Source organism: Cynocephalus volans, chromosome 10 (genome assembly GCF_027409185.1).
Source record: "Cynocephalus volans isolate mCynVol1 chromosome 10, mCynVol1.pri, whole genome shotgun sequence".
Taxonomy (NCBI): domain Eukaryota; kingdom Metazoa; phylum Chordata; class Mammalia; order Dermoptera; family Cynocephalidae; genus Cynocephalus; species Cynocephalus volans.
In genome coordinates this window covers 6,278,511-6,302,952 of record NC_084469.1, presented here as the reverse complement: position 1 = coordinate 6,302,952, position 24,442 = coordinate 6,278,511, and the positions used below count along the sequence as shown (strand labels likewise).

Here is a 24,442-nt window from a genome sequence, read left to right as displayed (position 1 = left end):
TATTGAATTAACAAAAGACAATACTTTCCAAGATGCTTGGGCACTAAATTTGTCATATGCTATTACAGTAAGTTATTATTACAGTAAATATTATAACACTAGATGTAAGTGCTCATTAGATAAATAGCCTGTCATCAATTGTGTGCAGTTTAACAAGACTGAAGGGCTAAATCTGTCATGGCCAAATTCTTTACATTAATGATATCTGGCTAAGGCTCGTTAGTAATCTTATACCATTAAAGGTCATCAATTTATAATAATAAAAAATTAAAAATAATCTAAATATCCAACAGTTGAATACTGTAATTATTTACTTATTAAAAAAATGCATAATTGAAAGTTATATTTTAAGAATATTTCATGACATAAACATGTTCTTGATATTTAAGTGAAAAAATGAGACAAAACAAAATGATGTTAAATTTAAAAAAATCTATTGTGAAGGGGAAAAAACATCAAAATGTTTAATATTAACTAATGACAGTCTCTGATAAGTGGGATTATGCATCTTTACATTTTTTAACTGCAAAAGCAGCACATACTGAATGCAGAATATTAGAAAGATAGAGACGCATAAAGAAAAAATAAAATTGCTACTATATATACATTACCAAACCTGGATTGAGATATTACGCAAGCTATTTTTGTGATGTGTTTTTTTTTTTTAAATAACAGGTAAGTTTTATCTTCTTTTTTATACTTTTCTAGTCTCTAAAACTTCCATAGTGAATATACAAAATATTTTTCTTGTAATAACAAAATATTATATTTTAAAACATTAAAACTACAAATGTATGAGATACCTCTTCAAGACAACTTAATTTACAGACTCTCTTGACCTTTTCTCCTCAAGATTTAACACTGACCAGTGTCTGCAGACCCCATCACAGCTCCCAGTTTCCTCTTCCTTTCCTTTGGACTCTTTTGAGCGGCAGTGTGGTAAAATAGATAGGAAGTCGGGAGACCTGGGTTCTAGTCCCAGTTTTGCCTCTAACTAGCTGTGTGATCTTGACTAAGTCCTTAACCTCTCCGGGTCTCAGTTTCCCCATCTGTAAAATGAGGGGGGTGGAAAGATGATTTCTAAGGTCCTTTTCAGCTCCAATATTCAAGGTCTGAATTCTGACTTTCAAGCAGCATTTTTTCCCCCAAAGAGAATTTGTTATAGTAGTCCTCTAGATGGCACTCTAACACCACATTCCAAATATACTATGAACTACAGTTAAGAGCCCTTGTGTCAAATAAATTAAACATAAAGACTCGTGTAAATTCTTAAGTGTCATGACACAAAAATGTCAAGTTATCTGCCATAAAATTTTCAGAGTCACTATTGTTTCCCATGCCTTTATGGAATAGACTAAAAAAAATACAAAATATCCCATTTCATACACATTTCATACACACACGATTTATGGTACACGGGTTCACAGAACACTAAAACTGAGAAGAAACCTTAATATCAGGCTGAAAGGCAAACCCAAAACACAACTTTTATATTATTAGAAAGGCAACTCATGTACAACATGGGCAAAGAGGTACATTTTGAGGTAGAGTTTCTTAAACAAAGTTTGAATTTTTCGAGAGAGAGAGAGAGAGGTGTGTGTGTGTGTGTGTCTCTCTCTCTCTCTCTCTCTCTCCCCCTCCCCCCAGTACAGGGATGGAATCCCGGACCTTGGTGTTATCAGCACCACACTCTAACCAACTGAGCCAACCGGCCAGCCCCCATCCTAATCATTTTCAACACAATTTGTTTAAAACTAAAATACTAGAATTTAGATTTACAATCCACTTGGAATCAGAAAAGTGTTCTTAATCTATGAAAGGTAGAAGTAGTAAAGCACATTCCTCTCTTGTCCTAAGTGTGTATCTTTTAATGAATGGGTTTTATAGGTTTGATGGATGATTTGGATATTTAGGCACATTTTATGTGATGGTAACAAGTAGATTTGACTCCCTGCCCTTCTAATGCAACCAGTATAGTCAAGTCATTTCCTTATAGACTGGTAACAGCATGGATGGGGACTGGAGATTGCACTTGTTCCACAGGATTACTATTGATTCAAACTTGCAAACAGATTGCTGCCATTATAAGGACATGGAAAGTTTTGTCCACATTTTATCTCAGCCAGAGTTTAATTATATGCCAGTTACCCTGGGAAAACCAGAGAGGCTATGAAGGCAGGTGAGTTAATTTCCTATTCGTTCATAAGGGACCCTTACATAGCTTAAACCCTTGAGACACCTGATCATCTATCTATCCCTTTTCTAAACACAGAAAAAAAAAAACCTTTCGCTTAGAATGGGAAGAACATCAAGTAAATTTATATTGAAGATAAAAATTTAAAGAACTTGGCTTGTTAATCAAAATGAACACTGCAGTGTTAAGATTTAAGATGCATAAAGTAGTGAGCAAAAAAGCAATGGAAAAAAAAACAAGCTGACTTTTGGCATCATATTGTTAGTATACATGGATAGACATTATTTATTTCTCCCATAGTTTAATATTTGCATGTCTACAGTATGCATATATTTCTTTTGCTGGGACTTTTTTTTTTTCAAATATACTCACCTTTAGCATAATGTCTAAAGTAGTACCATCACCATGCTTCAAAACAGTCAGATAGACCTATAAGAGAATGTAAGAACAAAAAAGATGTCATTGGACTAAATATATCTTATTTCAAATATTCTACTGTTAAGACAGAAAGCAAGTCAAGAAAATTATAACGTCATGTGTAGATATTACATACAAAGTGTGGTAAGGAGTTAATAACTCCATGAACAACCACAAAGGTAGATGGCATGTCCTAACAGTAAAGCACACCAGCTATCTCAAAGGAATGTGCATGGCTAATCACCTTTCAGCACTGCAGTGCTGACTGAGAAACTAAACAAATGAGAATCTGGCTACAAACCATCTAAATGGTACATAATAAAACAGAGTCAGACATGGTTTGTGAAGTCAGTTCTTAGGTCAGTTCTGGTTATTAGTAAAGAAGTTTCATGCTTCACACAATGATGCAGTCACCCAAAAATCAAGGGAATTTATTATGAAAACCTACAGGACTCCTCAGATCAGCAGAGAGAATCTGTTTTCCTTCCACATGGTCTTTAAACCGACGACGAGCTTCTTCTAATGTTGCCTTATGTCCTGCTTTTCCTAGTTTGCCCAGAACCAAGCCCCTCAGGAGTGCATCTAGATGACCTGATTGAGAAGTAAAAGAGACAGGAATACTTAAAAAGCCTGTTTTTACAAGTTTGCCACCTGGATATCTTATAATTGTATTATACCAAGTCCATGGCCCTGAACAAACATAAACAATTACCATCATACTTGAGAGAAGACTTGACTTAAATTTACTAAATCCTAAGAGTGGTGATAAACAAACTAGATAAGCAAATAAATTTCCTAACTTTGTCTATAGTCACAAATGCCAACTATCTGAATTTACTAAGTGTTCACCTCATTCTAGTTAATCACACTGCTAAGGATTACGTATGAAAAGAACAGACTTTGATCATGCAGTTTTGACCCAAGGTTCAGAGAAAGATGACATATGGAACTAATATGCTCTGTGTACAATAAACCAAAATCTTAGATTTTTAAAATCAAAATCTGGTGGATCCATTCACCCAGATATATGGAAACAGCCAATAAGCACATAAAAACATGTTCAACATCACCAGTCATTAGGGAAATACAAATCAAAACCACAATGATATACCACTTCATACCCACTACAACAGCTATAATCAAAGATAGACAATAACAAGTATTGGCAAGGATGTGAAGAAATTGGAACCCTCAAACATTGCTGGTGGGAATGTAAAATGATACAGCCACTTAGAAAAATGTTTTAGCAATTCCTCAAAAGGTTAAACACAGAGTAATCATATAACCTAGCAATTTTACTCTTAGGTGTATATCCCAGAGAAATCAAAGCATATGCCTACACAAAAACTTGTACACAAATGTTCACAGCAGAATTAATTCATTATAGCCAAAAAGTGGAATCAACTGTCTATCAACTGATGAATAAACAAAACATGGTATATCCACACAATGGAATATTATTCAGCCATAAAAAAAGGAATAAAGTACTGATATATGCTACAACATTGATGAACCATGAAAACATTATGCTACCAGGCACAAAAGACCACATATTGTATAATTCCAGAAAAAGCAAACCATGAACTAGAAAGTAGATTAATGGTTGCCAGTGAATGGGAAGTGACTGCCAATGGGTACAGGGTTTATTTTTGGGATGAAGAAATTGTTCTGGAATTAGATGATCGCACAACCTTGTGAACATACTAAAAAAACAATGAATTGTATACTTTAAGAGGGTGAATTTTATGGAATGTGAATTATATCTCAAAAAAAAGTTAGCATTAGCACACAAACCTGATAGTTCACAACAGTACAATGCACAAATAAAAGTACATTTATACAATGAAATACTACTCAACAAAAAGGAATGAACAACCTGGATCTATCTCAAAAACACTGAGTGAGAGAAGCTAGCTACAAGAACAAAACACATATTATATTATTCTATTTATAAAATGTAGAAGAGAATATTAATTTAGGATGAAAGTCAAAATAGTATTTGTGTGGGGAAGGTAAGGGAGTCTCATGTGTCAGGGACTGATTGAAAAGGGGCCTGAGGCAACATTCTGGGTGATGGAAATCTTGTATGAATTTACCAAAAGTCATCAAACAGTAATATTTAAAATATTCCAATTAAATTAAAAATTTGCTATATTTAAATTACAACTCAATAAAAAATAAAGAAAACTATAGGAGATTAATAGATGACAAAACTACACACTGTCATGACAGTTCTAAGAAGCAATTTATAATTCTGGTTCTGGTACTGACTTGCTGTGTGATGCAAGGCAATGTTTTATTATTTTGCTATATTTGATTCTCCCATCTGTACAGGTAGGAAACTAAAGGCATCTCCCTACATATAATAAAGGTGTTTTTGATGTCCTCACAGCTCTCTCCTTCAGATCTCTGCTTATACTCAAATATCACCTTAGCAGTGATGGTTTCCCAAACCACTTTCTATAAAATAGAGATAGAGCCTGGCATAGGAAAAAATATAAATTAACCTAGTCTTCAAATAAAACAAAACAAAAAACATAAGCATGCATTTTTGGCCTAGTACTCCTTACCTATCTTACCAGACTTTATGTTTCCTAATGATACTTGCTGCCACCTAGAACATTATATATTTAATTGCTTGCTGTGTCTCCTGCTAGACATGTAAGCCGCAAAGGGCAATGTTTTGTTTACTGCTGTATCACCAGCTCCCATAATAGTAGTCAGCATTTACTAGCTGTATAAATACTTGTTGAATCAATGAAGAAAACACATAGAGTTCTACATATTGCTGCTATTGTTCTTATTTCAAAAGACTCCCAGATCAAGACTGGTCAGAAGGTCTTCTTCATTTGTATAGTGGAGAGTAAAAAAAAAAAAAGAAAGACTGGTCAAGAGGAAATACCATCGTTAGTTATTAGCAGATGGTAGAAAATAATTATATTTAAAGCCTTCAAATCACCATTTCCAACATTGATACATTCCCAACATTAACAATGAGTAAGCAATGACAGCAAAAAGAGTCAATATATGATTACAAAAATAATCATGAAGGAGAGAACCTACGTAGAAGACAAATAACTTACTTAATTCAAAAAGCTGACCCCATGTGTCTCAGCACCTTTGTAACTTGTACATAAGGTGTCTGGTATTTATGGTAATAATAAATAAAATAAACCAAAATTCCCTTTAGCTTTTCTTGACTGTAAAAGGGCTTTTGGAACTCTGTAGAAGATTTTTATTTCCATCACTGTGACTATAAATGGGCCTTTGGAACTGTGTAAAAGATTTTTATTTCCACCATTGTGCACACATCATATGTAGCAATGAATACATATAACCACTACTGTTTCTATGTTTGTGATCGATGTAACTTTACCAGTAGGCTTAAAAGATTTAAGTCTTAATTTCTGACCAGCTGAATATATAGTAACAACCAGTAGATACATATGATGCTAATAATATTAACCACAGGTGAATAAAAAAGTACCAATCTCTGATTCTTTCTCCATTCTGTACATCCATTACCTTCTCCAGGTTTGGGGTCCCAGCCTAGTCTCTCCCCTATAGGTGAAAAGACATCTTTCACAAACTCCTGGATTTCCTCATAGAAGTCTGTGTGGGACAAGAGAGTTGAGAGAATCCCCAGGTTACAGCTCAGGTCGCTCCATACAGTATAATTGGGCTCATTCACAAAAGCCTCCATGACTTTTAGAACCTCTACAGTGCTAATGATTCCAGCTCGAGCCTGGGATAGGAAAAAACACAAATTAACCTAGTCTTCAAATAAAACAAAACAAAAAAACAAAAGCATGCATTTTTGGCATTATCTACTGCTAATAATTTCTTGGGTTTAAGGAAATGAGTCTATATAAACTCAGAAGAACACTGTTAGAATAACAATCCTATTCTGACAACAGTCCTTATTTGTTATTTATAAAAGAACTATTAAAAAAAAATTACACTAAAATCCCACTAATTTTGGAATAACAACAACAAATCCAGTTAACTTCCTATTTCTACTCAGTTTCTGGGGCACTGGCTTTGTTTCTGTTTTGAAAACTCTCATATTTTCAGAAAAGTTTCAAAAATAGTTGGGACTTGGGTTTTTGACAGAGGTTCTTTCAAAGTTGTACCTACAAACTGTGTCAACTTAAGCCTCCTCTTTACTCATTTCTAAAAGAACACAAACTGGAAGGCACTGCAAATTCAGAGTCCTTTCAGAACTAACTAATAGAGTTAGGAAAAAGAACTTCTGTTACAGCAGCCAACTGCACAAACAGCCCACTCTCCTGGGACAGGTCTCTCAGCAATAAGATCAGCAGATGTGAGGTTTTGTACATCAATGCTAATCTGTGTTTATACAAAGAAGGAATCCAAACCAGTGACTGCAGAAGGGAGGAAAAATTTCAAATTCAATTTAAAGGAACACTAGGAGGAAAATGACAATTTTGTCATAGTCAAAGACATCTAAAATTACCTAACCTATGTTGAAGTCATAAAAAATAATAATACTAATTGCTGTTTTAAGTCCCTTCTGGAACAAAGCCAAATATAATTATTCTAAAGCTATAATTTCAGTAATAATGGAATGTTTAAAAATTCTACCTTTCCCAGTAAAGTACAACCACTATTTTAGAAAAACATAAAATCACTCTGAATTAATTATTAAAAAAAATGTATCAGTAGGGAAATTTCTTCAAGGCTCATAGAAATAGTTATTTCTACTGAAAAGAAAAGACTTTCTGCCTTAAAAAGGACAGTTTAACTAAAGATAGTTGCAAAAAACTGGTTTAGGAATAGTGAAATGGGATTTTCTTCTGGTAAATTATATAGGTTCAATCTTGTCATGTTAATTAACAATTGGTCATTTCCTCTAGTCCCAAAGAGTTCTAGTTTAACTTTCAGGAAGACACATTCTTCTAATTATGTTTCAGACACTTCATAAAAAACAAAATCCTTTAATCAACAAAATCCATCAATTACTTAAATAAGAGATGCTCCTCACCAAAGAGAAGAGGTCATTCTGTAATCCAAGTCGATCCACAGGGGGCAGAGAAAGGTCACGAATGCCTGGTAATAAACTTTCCAGCATGGCAGAGCTGTATTGGGTCCGATAAAATCCAACTGTTCCCAGGTTTAACTGAAAAGATATCCAGTAGGTACTATTAAACAGTTCCATTTATTTTTTATATCAACGTTTTGTATGTGTAAAAGGAGTTTTGATTTTAGATATATCTGAATAAATAACAACAAAGACCATATATGCTAACAGACAAGGATTAAACAAAACAACACATAAAGACAGAAATAGTTTGTCAAAAACTAATACAGAGGCAAAAAAGAAAACAGAAACTTGAAATAGTGGAAGCTAAAGTGAGGGACAATAAGAGCACGGCAGGGGTTGGAGAAAATAATGTGGATAAGTCTCTATTTCTAAACTCTGTGGATGGTTTTAGGTTTACAGAAAATATTTACTATATAGAAAACACTTGTACAGCGAAATCTCTGAGAAAGACTAAATCTTTAATAATATTGATCTATTAGGACCGGCCGTGGCTCACTTGGGAGAGAGTGGTGCTGACAACACCAAGGCCATGGGTTTGGATCCCTATATAGTGATGGCCAGTTAGCTCACTTGGGAGAGTGTGGTGCTGACAACACCAGTCAAGGGTTAAGATCCCCTTACCGGTCATGTTTTAGGAAAAAAAAAAAAATATATATATATATATATTGATCTATTAAGCCCACAGCATCAACAGAATAACAACTTTCAGATCTTGAATTTCAAGGAATTACAGTGCAATCTCATATGATTATAGTTTAATGGTAGAATAATAAGGTAAAAATATTTTACTCTTTACATATAAATATTTTTAAAATCACCCCACAATTCTAAGGCAACTATTATTTTATTGCTTCTCTTTATCTTTTACTGTAGAAATAACACCTGAATTTATCTAATTATAATTATAGTGTACATGTGAGTTTTCCCCGTCTATGACATTTTTCATATTGCTACATAATCTTTCATATTATAATTTCAAATGATAATATTCCACTAAGTATGTTTTATTTTATTATTTTTTAATTTAATTTATTTATTTATTTGTCTTTTTCGTGACCGGTACTCAGCCAGTGAGTGCACCGGCCATTCCTACATAGGATCCAAACCCGCGGCGGGAGCGTCACTGCGCTCCCAGAGCCGCACTCTCCCGAGTGCACCACGGGCTCGGCCCACTAAGTATGTTTTAAAAATTCAATCAGAGAGAAAAATTACTCTTTTTTAAAAAGCATAGTAGTCTGAGACAATTCCTATTAGGAATATACAATTATGAGAAGAGTCTGTAGTATATACTTCCATAATGAAAAGTACAGAGTACAGAATAATGAAAAATAATACTTACCCACTGGTATTTTTGTGAAATGATTTTAAAATGCCAGCTAAAGGAATTTCAAGCATTTCAGCAACACAAACTGATTATTATATGTCTGATCCCACTTGATTATAGCTGTACACACATAATGACAACACATCATTGAAGTTAACATGCCATTACAACGACAGGGCAGTATGAAGTTGAGACTACGAATGTTTTGGTTAATGTGACTTTATACACAGTCTACTGTTTTTTTTTTCCTCTTTAGTCCTATCCTTTTTCATCTGCTTATCTACCACTCCCTTACCTAACATAAGGGCAAATGTCTGAACAATACTGTTAGAAAACTGGCCTTCAATTTCACAAAGGAAAGTTTAGAAATGTTTTTTCTTTGAAAGTCCTTGTCAAAACTGAGTAGAATTTAGAGCCAGACATAAAATGCATAAAGAAAGAAAGAAATCAATTTAGGTAAGATAAAAATGCTATGCAATTTCTGAACTCACCTTCACCCACTGGTCTGGTCTGACATTTTTCAAAACCACATTCATCTCTGGCTTGTCCATTAGAATTTTGAGTTTGGCCTGGTTTGGATCTTCACTACTAGAGATTGTGATAGGAACCATCCACTGGGGACAGTCTTCTCCTAAGCAAGAGAAGGACAAATAGAAAACTTGAAAAATAATTTTGTACTGGAAGAAATGAAAGGTAAGGTGTTGTCCTAATGAAGGGCTTGAATCTGTTATGTCAGTAGCTTCATTCTTAGTGGCACAGGAACTCTTCCAGGTAACCTGAATAATATTAATGCAAAGGAAGAGATAACGTACTAACAAAATCACAATAGTCTAAAAAAAGAGAACAGTTAACTCATTTATAGAATCACAAATACAACGATTTTACTTAATTGTTTTTCCTTTACAAAGCAATAGAGACAACAATGATTTCATTGTTAAAATAAATTTTGAATAGGTAAAAGCTCTTGCATAGCACTTGAAAACAAATTCTAAGGTGTAGTCCTTAATGGGTACACACACTGCTGAAAGTGTTGATTTTTTTTGTTGTTTTTTTTGGCAGCTGGCTGGTATGGGAATCTGAAGCCTTGACCTTGGTGTTATAACACCGCACTCTAACCAACTGATAAAAGTATTGATTTTTATTGTTGTAATAGGATACATCCTGTGAGCTGTTGCATTCCATCACTGAGAAGTCATTATCTAAAAGTCAAAGCTTTTGTAAGGCAGAAACACTGTCTTAGATATCAGACAGCAAAACAGTCTGCATTAAAATGCCAAACAAAAGAAAGTCCTTGCCCAGTCCATTAATGAAGCTATTTTAATAAGTTACATGGCTTTATGCTATCAGGGTAAACCCACTAACACTGGGATATTTCAGGTTTTATTGTTGCCTATATTGGCCACAGAGCATTAGAAAAACCTAGAAAAGGTTGGTTGGTTAGCTCAGTTGGTTAGAACACAGTGTTATTACACCAAGGTCAAGGGTTTGGATCCCCATAGAAAAACCTGCAAAATCTGTCAGTACTACAATGCAGAATACAGGTATGAGGCAGAAAATGGCAACTGTGACACTTAGGGATTTACTTAGAGAATAATTCTGTCACCTGACTTGTCAAGCATTTATTAAAAGAGTAATTCTAAATGCTAAGGAAGGTTAATGGCAGAAGGCCACTTCTTAACCCTAATAGAACATATCAGATTTTGGTGGGTGGAACGTGACAAGGCATTGTGATTCTGAAATATATGTCCCCCTGTTGAGAACTACTGTTTTAAAGGAAGAAAGGTACAAAGAAACACTTTCCTAATTTCATTTTTATTCTATTACCATCTCCTTGTTTATATTTAATTCTATTAAAACTATGAAAATGGATAACTATTTCCTATTAGTTGGACTATTACTGGTATGGCATCCAAATTCACTGATCATCACAGCCATTTGCTTACCAACATATGGTCCACTGGCACAGAACTTCTTTTGGGACAACCTCAGTAATCTGTCATCTTCTACCTAAAGAAGCAAAACAAAGGCTATAATAGTATCAACACTTTCAGGGGAGGGGGAGTGATATCCTGTGACAAAGATGGAGGAACCAGTACAAACAAATGTCTCATGAGTACACAAAATGCAATGGTGATGAAGACGATGGTACTACAGAATGGGAACAAAAGTCACTATTCTTTATTTATGTCTCAAAATAACAATATTCTAATAAATAAAAGGCTGAGTTCCAATGTATATGGCCCCTCGGAAGAGATATATATACCCAGATAATAGGTTTCTAAAAGTTTTAAAGAATTAAAGTTTTCAATGGTATACAAACAACAGACACTTAAGCTAGGTATATTAATCTTTTAGAGAAAGGTTATGTCTTGGTCTTTCCCACTTCTAAGAAGTAGCAACATTATTTTATTTATTTATTTTTTTTGGTGGCTGGCAAGTATAGAATAGCAACATTAGATTAGCATGTGGATTCAATATTCAGAACTCAAATTTTAGGGTGCTTGATAAACATAAAAGAAGCACACACCTCATTTCAAAGGAAGAGTACTGCAATGAAACACAAAAGGAGGGGGAATGGCAAATAACTAAAAAGCCAGAAGCAACATATGTTTAAAAAATACTTCAACAATATGCAGTCATTTGTTCATTTATCATTAGTTACTACACCCTAGAAGATTTCAAATAACATAAGATATAACAGATTTAAGATCAGCTAAATCAAATGTAAAATTGGGCCAATGACCTTCATGGGTAAACTGACTGGAGAGTAGAACTGAAAAACTAAGAAAAAATTTGAGTGAGAAAGCAATGGCCACTTTGATGCCAAAAAGAAACTATTAATGAACTTCAACACTACAACACTGATTAGTTACATATCACATAGATTTCCTTGAAAAAGATGAAAGCTTGCTTTAAAATTAAATTTAACAGTTAATTAATTGATGAGGAATTAAAGCAAAAGTATTTAAATTTAAGGAATGCAAAGTGAGAAATATATCATAATCAAGATATTATATGTTTCAGAGCTCTCCTATTCTTAAAAGAATTAAGAGTCATAGACAGGCTTTTTACTGAAATGTAAAATGGAGGATAAATTTGGCTGTGCTTTGTAACACAGACCTAAGAGACTAAAATGATTCGAAGTGAGCTTGGGAGCAGAGCAGGTCTCTGGAGTCCCTATTCCATGCACCATCCATATAGATCACCTATGTAGGCATTACTTAAGTTATGAAAATACATCCAAAATTCAAAGTGTGACTTTAATATTGCAATTTGAAAAAAAAAAAAAAATACAGCTGTGCACAACTCTTGGAATAACTCACCAAAATAAATAGCATTTAAATATGAAAAAAAAAGAAAAAAAGTCTGTCTGTGACTGTAGACAAAAAATAACAAAACAAAGAAAGCAAGACTTTGAAAAAGTAGCTAGATGGAAAAGTTAACTGAGTTTCGATAACACCAAAAAGAAATGGGGTAAGGCCGAGCCGTGGCGCACTCGGGAGAGTGCGGTGCTGGGAGCGCAGCGACACTCCCGCCGCGGGTTCAGATCCTATATAGGAATGGCCGGTGCATTCACTGGCTGAGTGCCAGTCACGAAAAAGACCAAAAAAAAAAAAAAGAAATGGGGTATTAGTGTCCTTTGTTCTGATAAACTATTATGATCCTAAAAATGTGCACCACTTGAAGGAAAAAAATTATGGCCTAATTGTCCATTTTTATGTGTAATCATTAGTTGAATAGTTTTGAGGGTATGAAATCCCCAGAGGTGAAAAGAACAATCATCTTTGTATGTTAATATTCTTAGAAGAGTCGGGTAAAGAGAAAACTACTCGTCAGTCCATATGCAGTGTCAATGTCAAGTTCCACCAATCAGCTCCTATAATAGACTAGTCCAAAGTGGACACAGAAGACTAGAAAGAAAGAGAATGGTCACAATGTTAGGTCACTGAACTTACAGGTATTCATTTCCACCAAACATGATCAATGACATTCCCTAAATTACCTTTTCAAATTCTTGCAGCCAATCTAACCAAGAGATCCTTTTCCTCAGTGACTTTGCCCCCCACATCATTAAAATTATACATGCTTAAGGTAGAGAACACAATGTTGACTACTCATACTGTCCCCGGGGATATTATTATAAAATCCAATCATGTTTAAAGTTAAGATGTGGCTCTGGAAGGGTAACTTGCAAGCTTCAACATTAAAACATTCTGTGTAAATCTGGGTGCATTTTGAGAGTACGAGGGCTGGTTTAAATGTCACCTAGTACAGAAAAGCAAATTTACTAACTTAGATTGCCACACTGAGAAATTCTTTGCAAAACATACTTAGCTTTATGGACAATGCAGCACCACAAGAAAAAACTTGTACAAAAAAAGAACTTTGTATCCTGCTCCCTAAAAATGAATAGCAATTAATTCACTATACAGCTCACAAAATCATGGCAAAGAAATTTAAGAGAACAATTCCATAATTTCACATAATAAAACTGAGTTAGGATAAACTTTTTGGTAGGCATAAAGGTTGATGTGTAATTCTCACTCCTGTTGGAGAATAACTCATTCTGAAGTGCTTCTCTCTCAGTTCAGGTAACAGTTCAACTAATGAGTGCAACTCTAATCAAAATCATACTGCCATCCAATCAATATTAAAAACCAGTTTTAATGTTATAAATGGGTGCTGAATTTTACCAAGATTTATCTGCATCTAATCATCTAATGGGTTCTTCTACTTGATTCAGTTATGTAGTGCTTAAGAAACAATACACCGATTTTTAAAAAATGTTAAACCAACCTCACATTCCTAGAATAAACCTCACTCAGTGATTTTAAAATTATAGCAACAAACTGTTTTCCCTGGAGACATTACTTTGTTTTATACCTTAAGTGTGTATAACATTAATGACGTCGGGGGACAAAGTCACTGAGAAAAAGAGTATAAGGGCTGGTTTAAATGTCATTAGAAAGGCTGGCCAGTTAGCACACTTGGTTAGAGCTGGTGCTGATAACACCAAGGTCCAAGGTTTCGATGACTGTAACACTGAATTGAATTTTATTTAAAACAATATCACACAAATGGAAGGACTTTAAAAAAAAAAAAAAGTTTACCTGTTCAGCTTCTACATAGATCAGGGGAAATCCCATTTGTTTGGTCCAGGTATTCATGACAGCTGCTATAGGTTTACCACTAGCATTCTCTAAACTTTCCCAGAGGTCCTCTAGAAGATAAACACAAACAACGATAATCTAAAATGTTTACATTTTTATTTCCCTAAACAAACCAGAAATTTTTATTTAACTCGACACTACATCATTGACCAATATGCTGGTTCTTTCAGGTTCAGAAAACAAGCAGTGGGCCAAATTAGTGTTACCCTTGCCACCTCTCTTGCCCTGCTAAGTAAATTCTGTTATAAAAACTGGTCTTTTAGGGCCGAGCCCGTGGCGCAGTTGGTAGAGTGCTGCGCTGGCAGCGCGGCGACGCTCCCGCCGCGGGTTCGGATCCTATATAGGACTGACCGGTGCACTCACTGGCTGAGTGCCGGTCACGAAAAAACGACAAAAAAAAAAAAAAAAAAAAAAAAAAAAAAAAAAAAACTGGTCTTTTAGGGCTGAGCCCGTGGCGCACTCAGGAGAATGCGGCGCTGGGAGCGCAGCGATGCTCCTGCCACGGGTTCGGATCCTATATAGGAATGGCTGGTGCGCTCACTGGCTGAGTGCCAGTCACGAAAAAGACAAAAAAAACAAAAACAAAAAAAAATGGTCTTTTATTCTAAAATGTACCTAATTGTTCCAATTTATAAGAAAAATTGCAAATTATAATAAACAAAAGACAAACAGATGAGTTCAAACAAGAAGAAATACAAACATCGAAATAGAAACATGTTCAAGATCACTATTAAACACTCACAAACTGAAAACCAATATATCTATCCAATTAACTGAAGTTAAAAAAAACATTCAATGCTGATGAAACTGAAGTAAAATTTATACGGTCAAACATCACGGGTGGTAGGGAAAGCAAAATGGCAATACAATGTGATATGTACTATAATGGTGGCATGCGCAGAGGTAAGGCACTTAAAGAAAAATCCAAAGAAAACAAAGGCTTCACAATAGGTGATTTTTGGCCTACATCCTGAAGATGAGCTGTTCATCAAACAAGGTTAAAAAAGACATTCCAGGTAGACAGAATAAATGGTCTATGTACAAACAGGAAAGTATAAGACAAGACAGCAACAAGAGCTGTATGTTCAGCTAAAGAACAGAGGGTACATGAGTGGGAATAATAAGAGATGAGGCTAAAAAAGTAGGCAGGGGCTGAACTGATCAAGACTGTACAATTTACAAAGCAGTATAGACTTTATGGTGAAGGCAATGTAGTGTCTTAAATTGGGTGATACAATTAGGTATTCTCTTTAGAAAGGTAACTCTAGCCTTAGTGTAAAAGATGAAACTGAAGGGAATGGGGCACAGCAAGAAGCAGTTAGTCAGTAGGCAACTGCAGAATTCCAGTGGAGAGACCACAAAGGCATGAGTTAAGAGAAGGGCAGTGAAGACAGAGGGCACTAGAACTTCTACAAGAGGATGAAGACCATAGATGGTAACTGAAATACATTTGAACTGCCAACTGTCTTTCATAAATAACAAAAATGTTAAATGGTAGGCCCTGATATTCAAAGTGTGAATTATGAACTACTAGTACTAGATTCACCTGGGAGCTTGTTAGAAATGCAGAATCTCAGGTTCCACCCCAGACCTACCGAATTAGAAACATTTTAACAGACCACAGGTGACTGTATAAACATTACAGTTTAAGAAGCACAAGTTTCTTTCCTCAAATATATACATAATGTGTGTGTTTGTACATATATGCAAAAGAATCATAAAACTTGCAAGAATACATTTTTCACTAGGCCTGCTTTAAGGAACAGAGTGTCTTTCCATTTTACAAACTAAGACGGAAATTTACAAGGACTGGTGGTTGTAGTTAAGGTTAACATCATGGCCTGAACAGAGAGGCAGATACATATTTTGAATTCAAATGCTATAAACCTCAAGAACAGCCCACACCTCTCTGAACTTTTATCATTCTATTAGACACTAATGACATTACCATAAACCTTCTTGTGTTTTAAACTATTTTTCTTCACGAAAGAAATCAAAACTCCTACTCTGGCTCTTTTTCATATTCAAGCTACTCTTATACTTTTATTCTTCCTTTTGACTCCAACACCCAATAATTTATAGCCCATCAAACACTAAAAATCTTAAAACTCTACTTCATTCAAACTCTGCAGTTACACATGTTCACTCTAAAAACAGTTAATCTGAACCTATTTTAATGGCCAATTATCAATATAGAGCAGCAAAACCAACCAATCATTGAAAAGAATAAGCTCCGGAAAGGTAAACAGAACACTTTAGACTCTTTAGAGTAGCAAAACACTGAGCTACAAAAAGCAGAACACCAGAGGATGACCAAAGAGATATTGGGTCCTGATTCATGTCGATCCAATAACCTACCATGGCTTCAAATTAAGTCAACTTTACGTCCTATCTTTTACATGGCAAATTAAGCATTTAGAACAAAAATAATGGGATGGCAGGTTAGCTCATGTGGTTATAGTGTGGTGTTATAACACCAAGATCAAGGAAGGGTTCAGATCCCCAAACAGCCGCCAATAAATAAATAAATAAAACAAAAATAAAATGTCCTACCCTGGACAGAATGACAACACTTTCTCTCCATTTCTATCTCAAGCTATTAATGATTACCTGTGGCTGCATTCTTTTGTTGGAATTTGGTTAAATACATGTTCATTCCTTTCTTAAAGTCCTGAGAAAACACAATTTTTAAAATCCAGGAGAGTCAGATCTCAGAATTTATAGTATATTTGCATATTAGTATCAAAAAGCAAATTTACTCAAGTATCAGTTATAATAAAAAACATATATCCCTCTGATGCCTGTAATTTAAGAATGCATACTTTTTGCCTTCTACTCTTCCTTGTTTTATACCAGCCTCCCGCCCCCCCACTAAACATATTTGCATATAATTAATCTAAGAGACCACAATAGCCAATATAAAAAGAAATGAAAACAAGCCCAAAATTATCTAGGAACTTAATTCAAATAAAATCAGACACTTTTTCCATGCAAAACTTTTATGATTTTACCATAAAAGAATGAAAGATTTTAATAATTGCCTTTTTACCTTATCCCCAATGTAGTCATGTAGCATTCGGATCACAGATGCACCTTTGCTATATGATATAGCGTCAAATATCTCATCAACCTCAGATGGATGGCCCACACTGACCTGGCAGACAGTGTGATTCAGGGTTATGACAGGAAGCAGACAGCCTGTAATACTGAATTACATAAAAAGCTTTCTAGGAAAACCCTTCTAACTCATATTATTCTGCCTTTAAATCATTCATAATGTAGAATGACGATCTTCAAAAGAGTGTAACTAATCTTACTAAAGTGGGATATATAACGTGATCCCCATCATCTCTTACAGCCTGGGTTCCAGTCCTGACTCTCTACTATGAGGCAAATCACTATGACTCTGTTTATTCTTTGGGGATGGGGTAGGGAAGGAATGGAGAGATGAAAAACATTTGATTTCTTGCACTAATTGTAACGGTGTACAATTATATGGGACCCTAGTTAAATATGTCAAAGTAGGATTATAACTTTAGTTCTTTGGGTGAAAAATGTACACATATAAACTAATCAAAGTAAGGATAGGCTAAGTCAAGAGAATTAAAATATTCACAAAAACAGACAATGAGAATAATAAAATAACACGTCCAGAATTTTCCTCGAAAAAAGCAATGGAATTATACTGTTACTCAACAGGTATGGTTTCTTCCATACTATTCAATAAAAATGTATTTAGTGAATGCGTATAGGTACATAACACCTGCCTCTACAAAGACCAAATTTTTATACTGCCCACTTAAAAAGAAACATTAATTAGAACTTAGTCTTGTTAGATTTCCAAGACTGGAAATATGAACTATAAAAACAAGTGAAATTACCCATGCAATTTTCTCTTCTTTTCAGAGTCCTAAGTATCTCTATAACAAATTACTTATTTCCTTAAAAATGAGAGCAATCATAGGCCAAAGGTTAAAAAGTGTGACTCACTTCAATAGGATGGCTGTTATCTAAGGCATCAAGCTCCTGGGCACGGGTGTAATCAGCAGAAACAAATTGAGTCCAGATATCATACTCTGGGAAGCAGTGGTCTACACACAGATATTCAATCCAGGATGCAAAGCCTTCATTTAGCCAAAGATGAGTCCACCATTCCTTAAAAAAAAAAAAAGGAAACAGGTATTTAAAAAAAAAAAAAAAAAGACTGTCATTCCACTAATTTGAAAACTCTTATGTCCCTTCCACTATACTCCAAAACGTACAACTTAAGGAACTAAAATTCAATTAAAAACACTTAGCAAAGAACTCACATTGATGAAAAGAAGAGAAGCCTAAAAGAAATGCTAAGAAAGGCTAACTAGTGATATTAGAATTATGGCTGAGGGAGATTTTTAAAACATTGCTAAGCAACTTTTTACTACCGAAGCTAGAAAAGCAGGGCGGGTGGTGGTGGTGAGGAAACAAACCTATGTATTGGAAAAGGAAAAGAGAACAGATAAACGTAGGCAAGAGCAAGGATGAAAAATATCACTATATAAAATGCAATTTAGTAAAGGATTTCTCTTTAAATAAGTAGTACTACTTTTTCATTTATTTAGAAAGTTCAACTCATCAGTCAGTGGTTTTTCCTGGTCATTGTGGAAATAGTTTCCAGTTTTTCTTGTTTGGTGCAGATAGCTTTCTGGCTTTTTTATTTTGTTTCGTTTTAAAGAGAAGATTACGTGAAATTAACAGAAATGTTATGGAAGGAAGTAGTTCAGTAATGAATGGTGTTTAAGCATTTATGGAATATAAAATTCTCACCTATTAATAATGCAGAATGAGTGGAATGGACAAAGAACATAATGGGTGACAGATAATATCAATTTTTTAAAAAATCAACTTCAAAAAGAGATCTCAATCTAATTTTCATTAAAGTTGATTAAATCTCTTAGTAAAAGAAAATAATACAAGTGCAAGATAGAGGCCAAAGGACTCCAATGGTGAAAAACAAAAGAGGTTTTTGGAATCCCAAAAAGACCTAACTTTTTTTTTTTTTTTTAAGATGACTGGTAAGGGGGTCTTAACCTTTGACTTGGTGTTGTCAGCACCACACTCTCCCAAGTGAGCCATGGGCTGGCCCAAAGACTTAACATTTTTAATATTAACTGATAAGTGGCTATTTGTCTAAGTAATTTGTGCTATTTAACTAGTAGCCTGCGCTAAGCTAAGCTGGTACAAAGCTAAAATTATTCTCCAGTTTATCTCTAAGCCCTTAGAATTTCAGTTCATAAAATAATTAATATTTAATAATTAGAATGGTTACATAAATCCAGTAAAAAGTTGTTTAAAAACAATGAGAATAAACGCATTTCCTCTACTAAAATTTATTTGTGGTAGTTTCAAAATAAAATCATAAAAATAAAGCTCTCTCTATGATGAGCAAAAAAAATATGGTAGGAAGTGGCAAACCTACTGCATTAAAAGACTATTTCTGCACATATTTGAATACAGGCACTAACACACATAATTCCACATGAAATTACATTTCAAAAACATTTTTTTCACCCATATATAAAATTTTAAACATCCAAAGCAAAAATAAAGGGTTTATTTCAAGGACTGACTTTAGAAACTCTCTCACACATGTAATAGTCGCTAGATGTCTTACTTTCTTGCTTATTTCTGTGACATATTGACTCATCCAACATCCAAGTCAGGTTCTGCTCTTTGGCAGCCTAAAATGCTGACAGGGAATTCAACTGGCTCCAGGATCTCCAATTCTCTCATCACATAGGTACTTCTAGTTCACTTATTAAACCCTTTATTCCCAAGCTCTAACATGGTTGGCTTCCATCAGTAGTATTTATTTAGAGTGAGAATGAAAGGTCAGGACTAAAGGACAGACATCATTCACTGCAAACATTATAAATAAATGAGAATTTCAATGGAACACTTGGAATTTTAACACACATTATGCAGTTTCTTTACTTTTATTTCAACAAATTTCAGCTTAACACTTTAGGCAATGAACAAACTGACCTCTAAAAACATCAGTTTGTTATTATTTATTAGGTTACTTTTCAGCTAGTGAACTACACAACAAATGACTCAAGAAACTACAGTTAGCCTGAAATCTCCCTGCATGATTCACTCATCTTTACCGAAGGGGAATTTTTCTCTCTAACCCAAATTAGTATCTTGACTTTCCCATTTGCGGAGAAATTCTAGAACAGTTTAGGAAATGTTTTCTGTTGAATAAAGATTGTCCATATGCTCTTGATAATCACAGAGATTCTGATGAACGCTTTTCAAAGTGGATCTTTTAAAATAAAATTTTTCTATCACTCAATTATTTTTTGGTACAATGTTACAACCAAGCCTGAAACACTATGTAGCCAAAATAATGTGCAACAGGATGAAAATAAATATATTTGAGCACTTAAAAATATTAAATACCATAGTAACAAGATTTCCAAACCATTGATGGGCGAGTTCATGTCCCACAACCAGAGCAACCCACTGGCGTGATGAAGAACAGGAGTTTTTTGGATCAATAAGCAATGCAGTCTCCCTGTGTTTAAAAAAAAAAAAAAATTAAATAATAAAAGTACTGCAATAAAAGCAGGCATGCACAAGTGGGGGAAATTCAGATGGTAAATGAGATGGGTCAAGTTAGGCTTTAGAGATACTGAGAAAACATTTCCTCTGCATACACAGGAAAGAAAAAATTCAAGGAAGATTAAAGACTACTCCAACAGAATTCATACAATAGAAGATCAAAGATGCAACACAAATTTAATGATCAGTTTGTTGACAGGACAGCTGCCTGAAATTTTGGAAAAATTTTGTCTAAGGGATTAGGGATTACTGCGCTAGAGAGCGAGAGAACACAGTCCTTCCATTAAATGAGGGGAGTGGCAGGGGAGACACATTCCGCAATCCCAAGAAGAACACTGAGCTCATCTAAGAAGGCAATTGAAAAGAAAAAGCAAAAACTTGTTTACATACTCTGCTTTAAAATTATACAACCCACATGTTTGTGTTGTGGTGACAGACATGTAAAAACTTGGCTAGGAGATACGAAATCAGGGAAGGTTCTTCAAGCTGGATAAATAACTATGAAACTACTGGAAGGAAGGGAAGGTACTGAAATGAGAAACTCAGCCAAGAATATACCTAAAAATGCTACTAATGCCAGATGCTCTCTTTAAAATCTCACAACCTCCAAATAATAACACCAGGAGGGGAGGGGATGTCCATCTGCATTCTTGAAATGTACACGAAAGTAGGAGGCGTAGGAAAACTTATACCAGTTCCTAAAGCAGAAGTTACTCAACTGTGATTAGGAGTGAAGCCTTTATAAAACCAGTGATTGAAAAAGATAAGGCAGGGTAAATGCATCAACAACATACCTGTAAGTAACAAGGCCCCAGTTCTCCATGGCACCTTCATAAAATAAATATAAACATTTATTGATGTATATACATTCTTCTTCAAAACCACAAAATTCAAAAAGTTAATACAATTCAGCAATAAAATGAAATTTACTTTACCAGCTGCAAAGTCTGCAATAGCAATGAGATCAATTTTAGGTAGAGGATAAGGAACATTGAAGTAGTCCTTATAAAAAGGCAAGGTTTTAGCAGCAACCTATAAAAGTGCAAACAAAAGAACCACCTGATAAATATTTAATTATAGTTCACACAGAAATCCACAAAGGAATCCTGTTGCAAACCAAAGTATCTCAAGTAATTAGAAACCAATCCTGGGAAACCCTACCTCCAAAGACTGCCTTAGCCTTAAGCTTTGTATATGGTGGCCAAACTTTAATCCATTTATAACTTGGTATGAAAAATATAACTACATATTTTCCCATCCATTCCCTAGATAAATAAATTCCACTCTCATGTTCTCTTAATCATTATTTTATAAAATGTTAATGCAACACCACGGTTGTTATTTCCAAAATTCTACTAACAATAAAACCAAAGTAGCACGACAACTTTCAGATTGAATTATAAATAAATGTACTAATAATTATCAGAAATGTAAATTCCCCAACCTGGAGTTACGGACTGTTGGAACAATCCTCTTCAAGTACATTTACCTCTAACGCAAATTTTCCTTGCTCTGCTTTGCCAACAGGGGTGTAAACACGGACACATACACCATCTTTTGACCTTGTTTCTACAAAGTCATATTCACCCACAACAAATGCCACCAGATATGTAGACATAACAGGTGTGCGAGCAAACTTCACTTCCACTAAATTTTCATCATCAGGGTATGGTTTCCGGTCAATTACATTCTTTAAAAAAAAAAAAAAAAAAGGAAAATTTAAACAGATTTACATCAACACCTTAGAGCAAACACTAGCCAAAAACTGTAGGCTTTATTGCCTCTCCTTCCCCCTTTCAGCACAGCTTACTCATCCCAACTCATCCAGTGCTTTTATGATGTCAAAAACTCCTGAGATGGAAAATGTTCTGATAAAGCACTCATACTAAGAAATTGGGGGCCAGGGATGTTTTAAGACCACAATTCCTTTCAAGTGAAATAATGATAGGAGAAAATGATTATCAATAAAAATAAAATTTAATAGTAGAATCTCCCATTACAAAGGATACAGAATTCTAGATATAGAGCACTCTCTATACCACAGCTGGCTCTAAGCAAAAAAAAAAAAATTGTTTTTTTTAGGTGAGTCAAGTGAAGCAGTGGGAGTGGAGAAGATTCAACTAGTTGTAAACACCACTGCACTTAGACCCACCTCTGAACAAATTGGTGAAGAAATTTACACTTTTGCTTTGGAATCCCTAATTTCTCTTTGATGTTCTCCCTTTTTTTCCTATTCAGGCTCTCAGTTTCTTCGAGCTCTATCTATTCTTTCTTCCAAGGAAGACTTATTCAAGAATAGCCCTGATAAATTCATTCACACTAAAATGTAAATGAATATTTCGGTTTAATATATTAGCCTCCTGAGAATATTTGAGAAGAGAATGACATTCTATATACGAAATTTTCTCCACCAATAAGTACACAAAAGCCAGTTATTTCAAGGTACAGAAGGCTTTTCCAAGTTCCCCAGAGTCATACAGGCTACAGGCTGCTCTATGTCTTAAACAAGGCAGTCCTAGACAATACATTTCCAGTAGTGAATGCTTACTCTTATTTACTCATGAGATCACTGACATCAGTGAAGACAGCATATTCCAAGAATACAATCAGCCAAAAACTAAAATACACTTCATTATGCAGCTTTATCTTTTGGCATTTAATAAGAAAGTCAAGACCTTTTTCTTTAAGGTAATAGCTATTAAACTTGTCACTTATTTACACATACAAATTAAAAGAAGTATATAATCTTGTTAATGTATTTAACAAGGAATTTGTTCCATGAGGGGAAAAACCTTTCAAAAATAAGGCAATTTTTAAAAAGGGGGTCATTGGAAATAAAGAAAATTAATATTTGTGTTCCTATTATGAACCAAGCACTGAGCTAGGTGGTTTCATGTTATCCCATCTAATCAGACAACTAAATATGATAGACTACTAAAAGTGTAAATAGACTTATAAACACATACATACCATGTTTGATAAAGCTACTCTGTCTTTAGGAACAACCAATGAGATATCAAAAGTTGCTTTGATGGCAGGCTCATCCCAGCAAGGAAAAGCCCTCCGGGCATCAGTAGCCTTTAAAAAAAACATAAAATATAAATACCACTGAATTAACCTAATAGGGAATTTCATGAAGCAACTGCCATTTCTATATTCATTCATTCATCCGTTTAAGTATTTATTTTCTACTAGGTGCCAGGGAATGAGCAAAGTGTTGACCACAAAGACAACACAATGCTTGCTACCACTGCCATGCTACTAGCAATTATCCAAGAACTACGTCTGTTACAGATTTTAACAATATATTAGAATCATTTACAATTATACTATTGTTTTTAATAAAACATTTCAACCTTTGAAATTTAATGCAAATGGATTAATCAATAATGTTAACATAACACAGCACAGAACAGTCAACAGTATGCTGTTAAGGACTCTGAGTTGGGAAAATATAATAGGTTGCCTCTCTGACTTTCAATCTTTGATGTGCTTTGTTCTCTATCTGGAATGGCTGCAATGGGAATAAAGACAGATGTTCTATCAATTCAAAACACGTCATTTGTTTAATGACATTTCCATATACAACATATAAGACCATTGTCACTTGACCTACTTAAAGATATCTAATTCTTTCTTTAAAAATAAAAAATGAACAAACATTAAAGCAA

The 24,442-nt window shown here is 34.5% G+C and overlaps 1 protein-coding gene across 1 annotated transcript in view; it reads right to left on the bottom strand.

The window, feature by feature from the left end:
- NPEPPS (aminopeptidase puromycin sensitive) overlaps positions 1 to 24,442 on the bottom strand; it is an 85,603-nt gene that overhangs the window by 5,199 nt on the left and 55,962 nt on the right. Inside the window, exons 5-19 of the mRNA XM_063111404.1 lie at positions 23,742 to 23,849; positions 22,261 to 22,461; positions 21,707 to 21,803; positions 21,566 to 21,599; positions 20,610 to 20,724; positions 18,162 to 18,326; positions 17,221 to 17,325; positions 16,782 to 16,842; positions 14,112 to 14,221; positions 10,944 to 11,007; positions 9,492 to 9,631; positions 7,617 to 7,751; positions 6,137 to 6,356; positions 3,060 to 3,202; positions 2,567 to 2,623 (exon numbers count right to left, since the gene is read on the bottom strand). Coding sequence (XP_062967474.1) covers positions 2,567 to 2,623; positions 3,060 to 3,202; positions 6,137 to 6,356; positions 7,617 to 7,751; positions 9,492 to 9,631; positions 10,944 to 11,007; positions 14,112 to 14,221; positions 16,782 to 16,842; positions 17,221 to 17,325; positions 18,162 to 18,326; positions 20,610 to 20,724; positions 21,566 to 21,599; positions 21,707 to 21,803; positions 22,261 to 22,461; positions 23,742 to 23,849 — 1,755 coding nt within the window. The remainder of the gene's footprint in view (positions 1 to 2,566; positions 2,624 to 3,059; positions 3,203 to 6,136; positions 6,357 to 7,616; positions 7,752 to 9,491; positions 9,632 to 10,943; positions 11,008 to 14,111; positions 14,222 to 16,781; positions 16,843 to 17,220; positions 17,326 to 18,161; positions 18,327 to 20,609; positions 20,725 to 21,565; positions 21,600 to 21,706; positions 21,804 to 22,260; positions 22,462 to 23,741; positions 23,850 to 24,442) is intronic.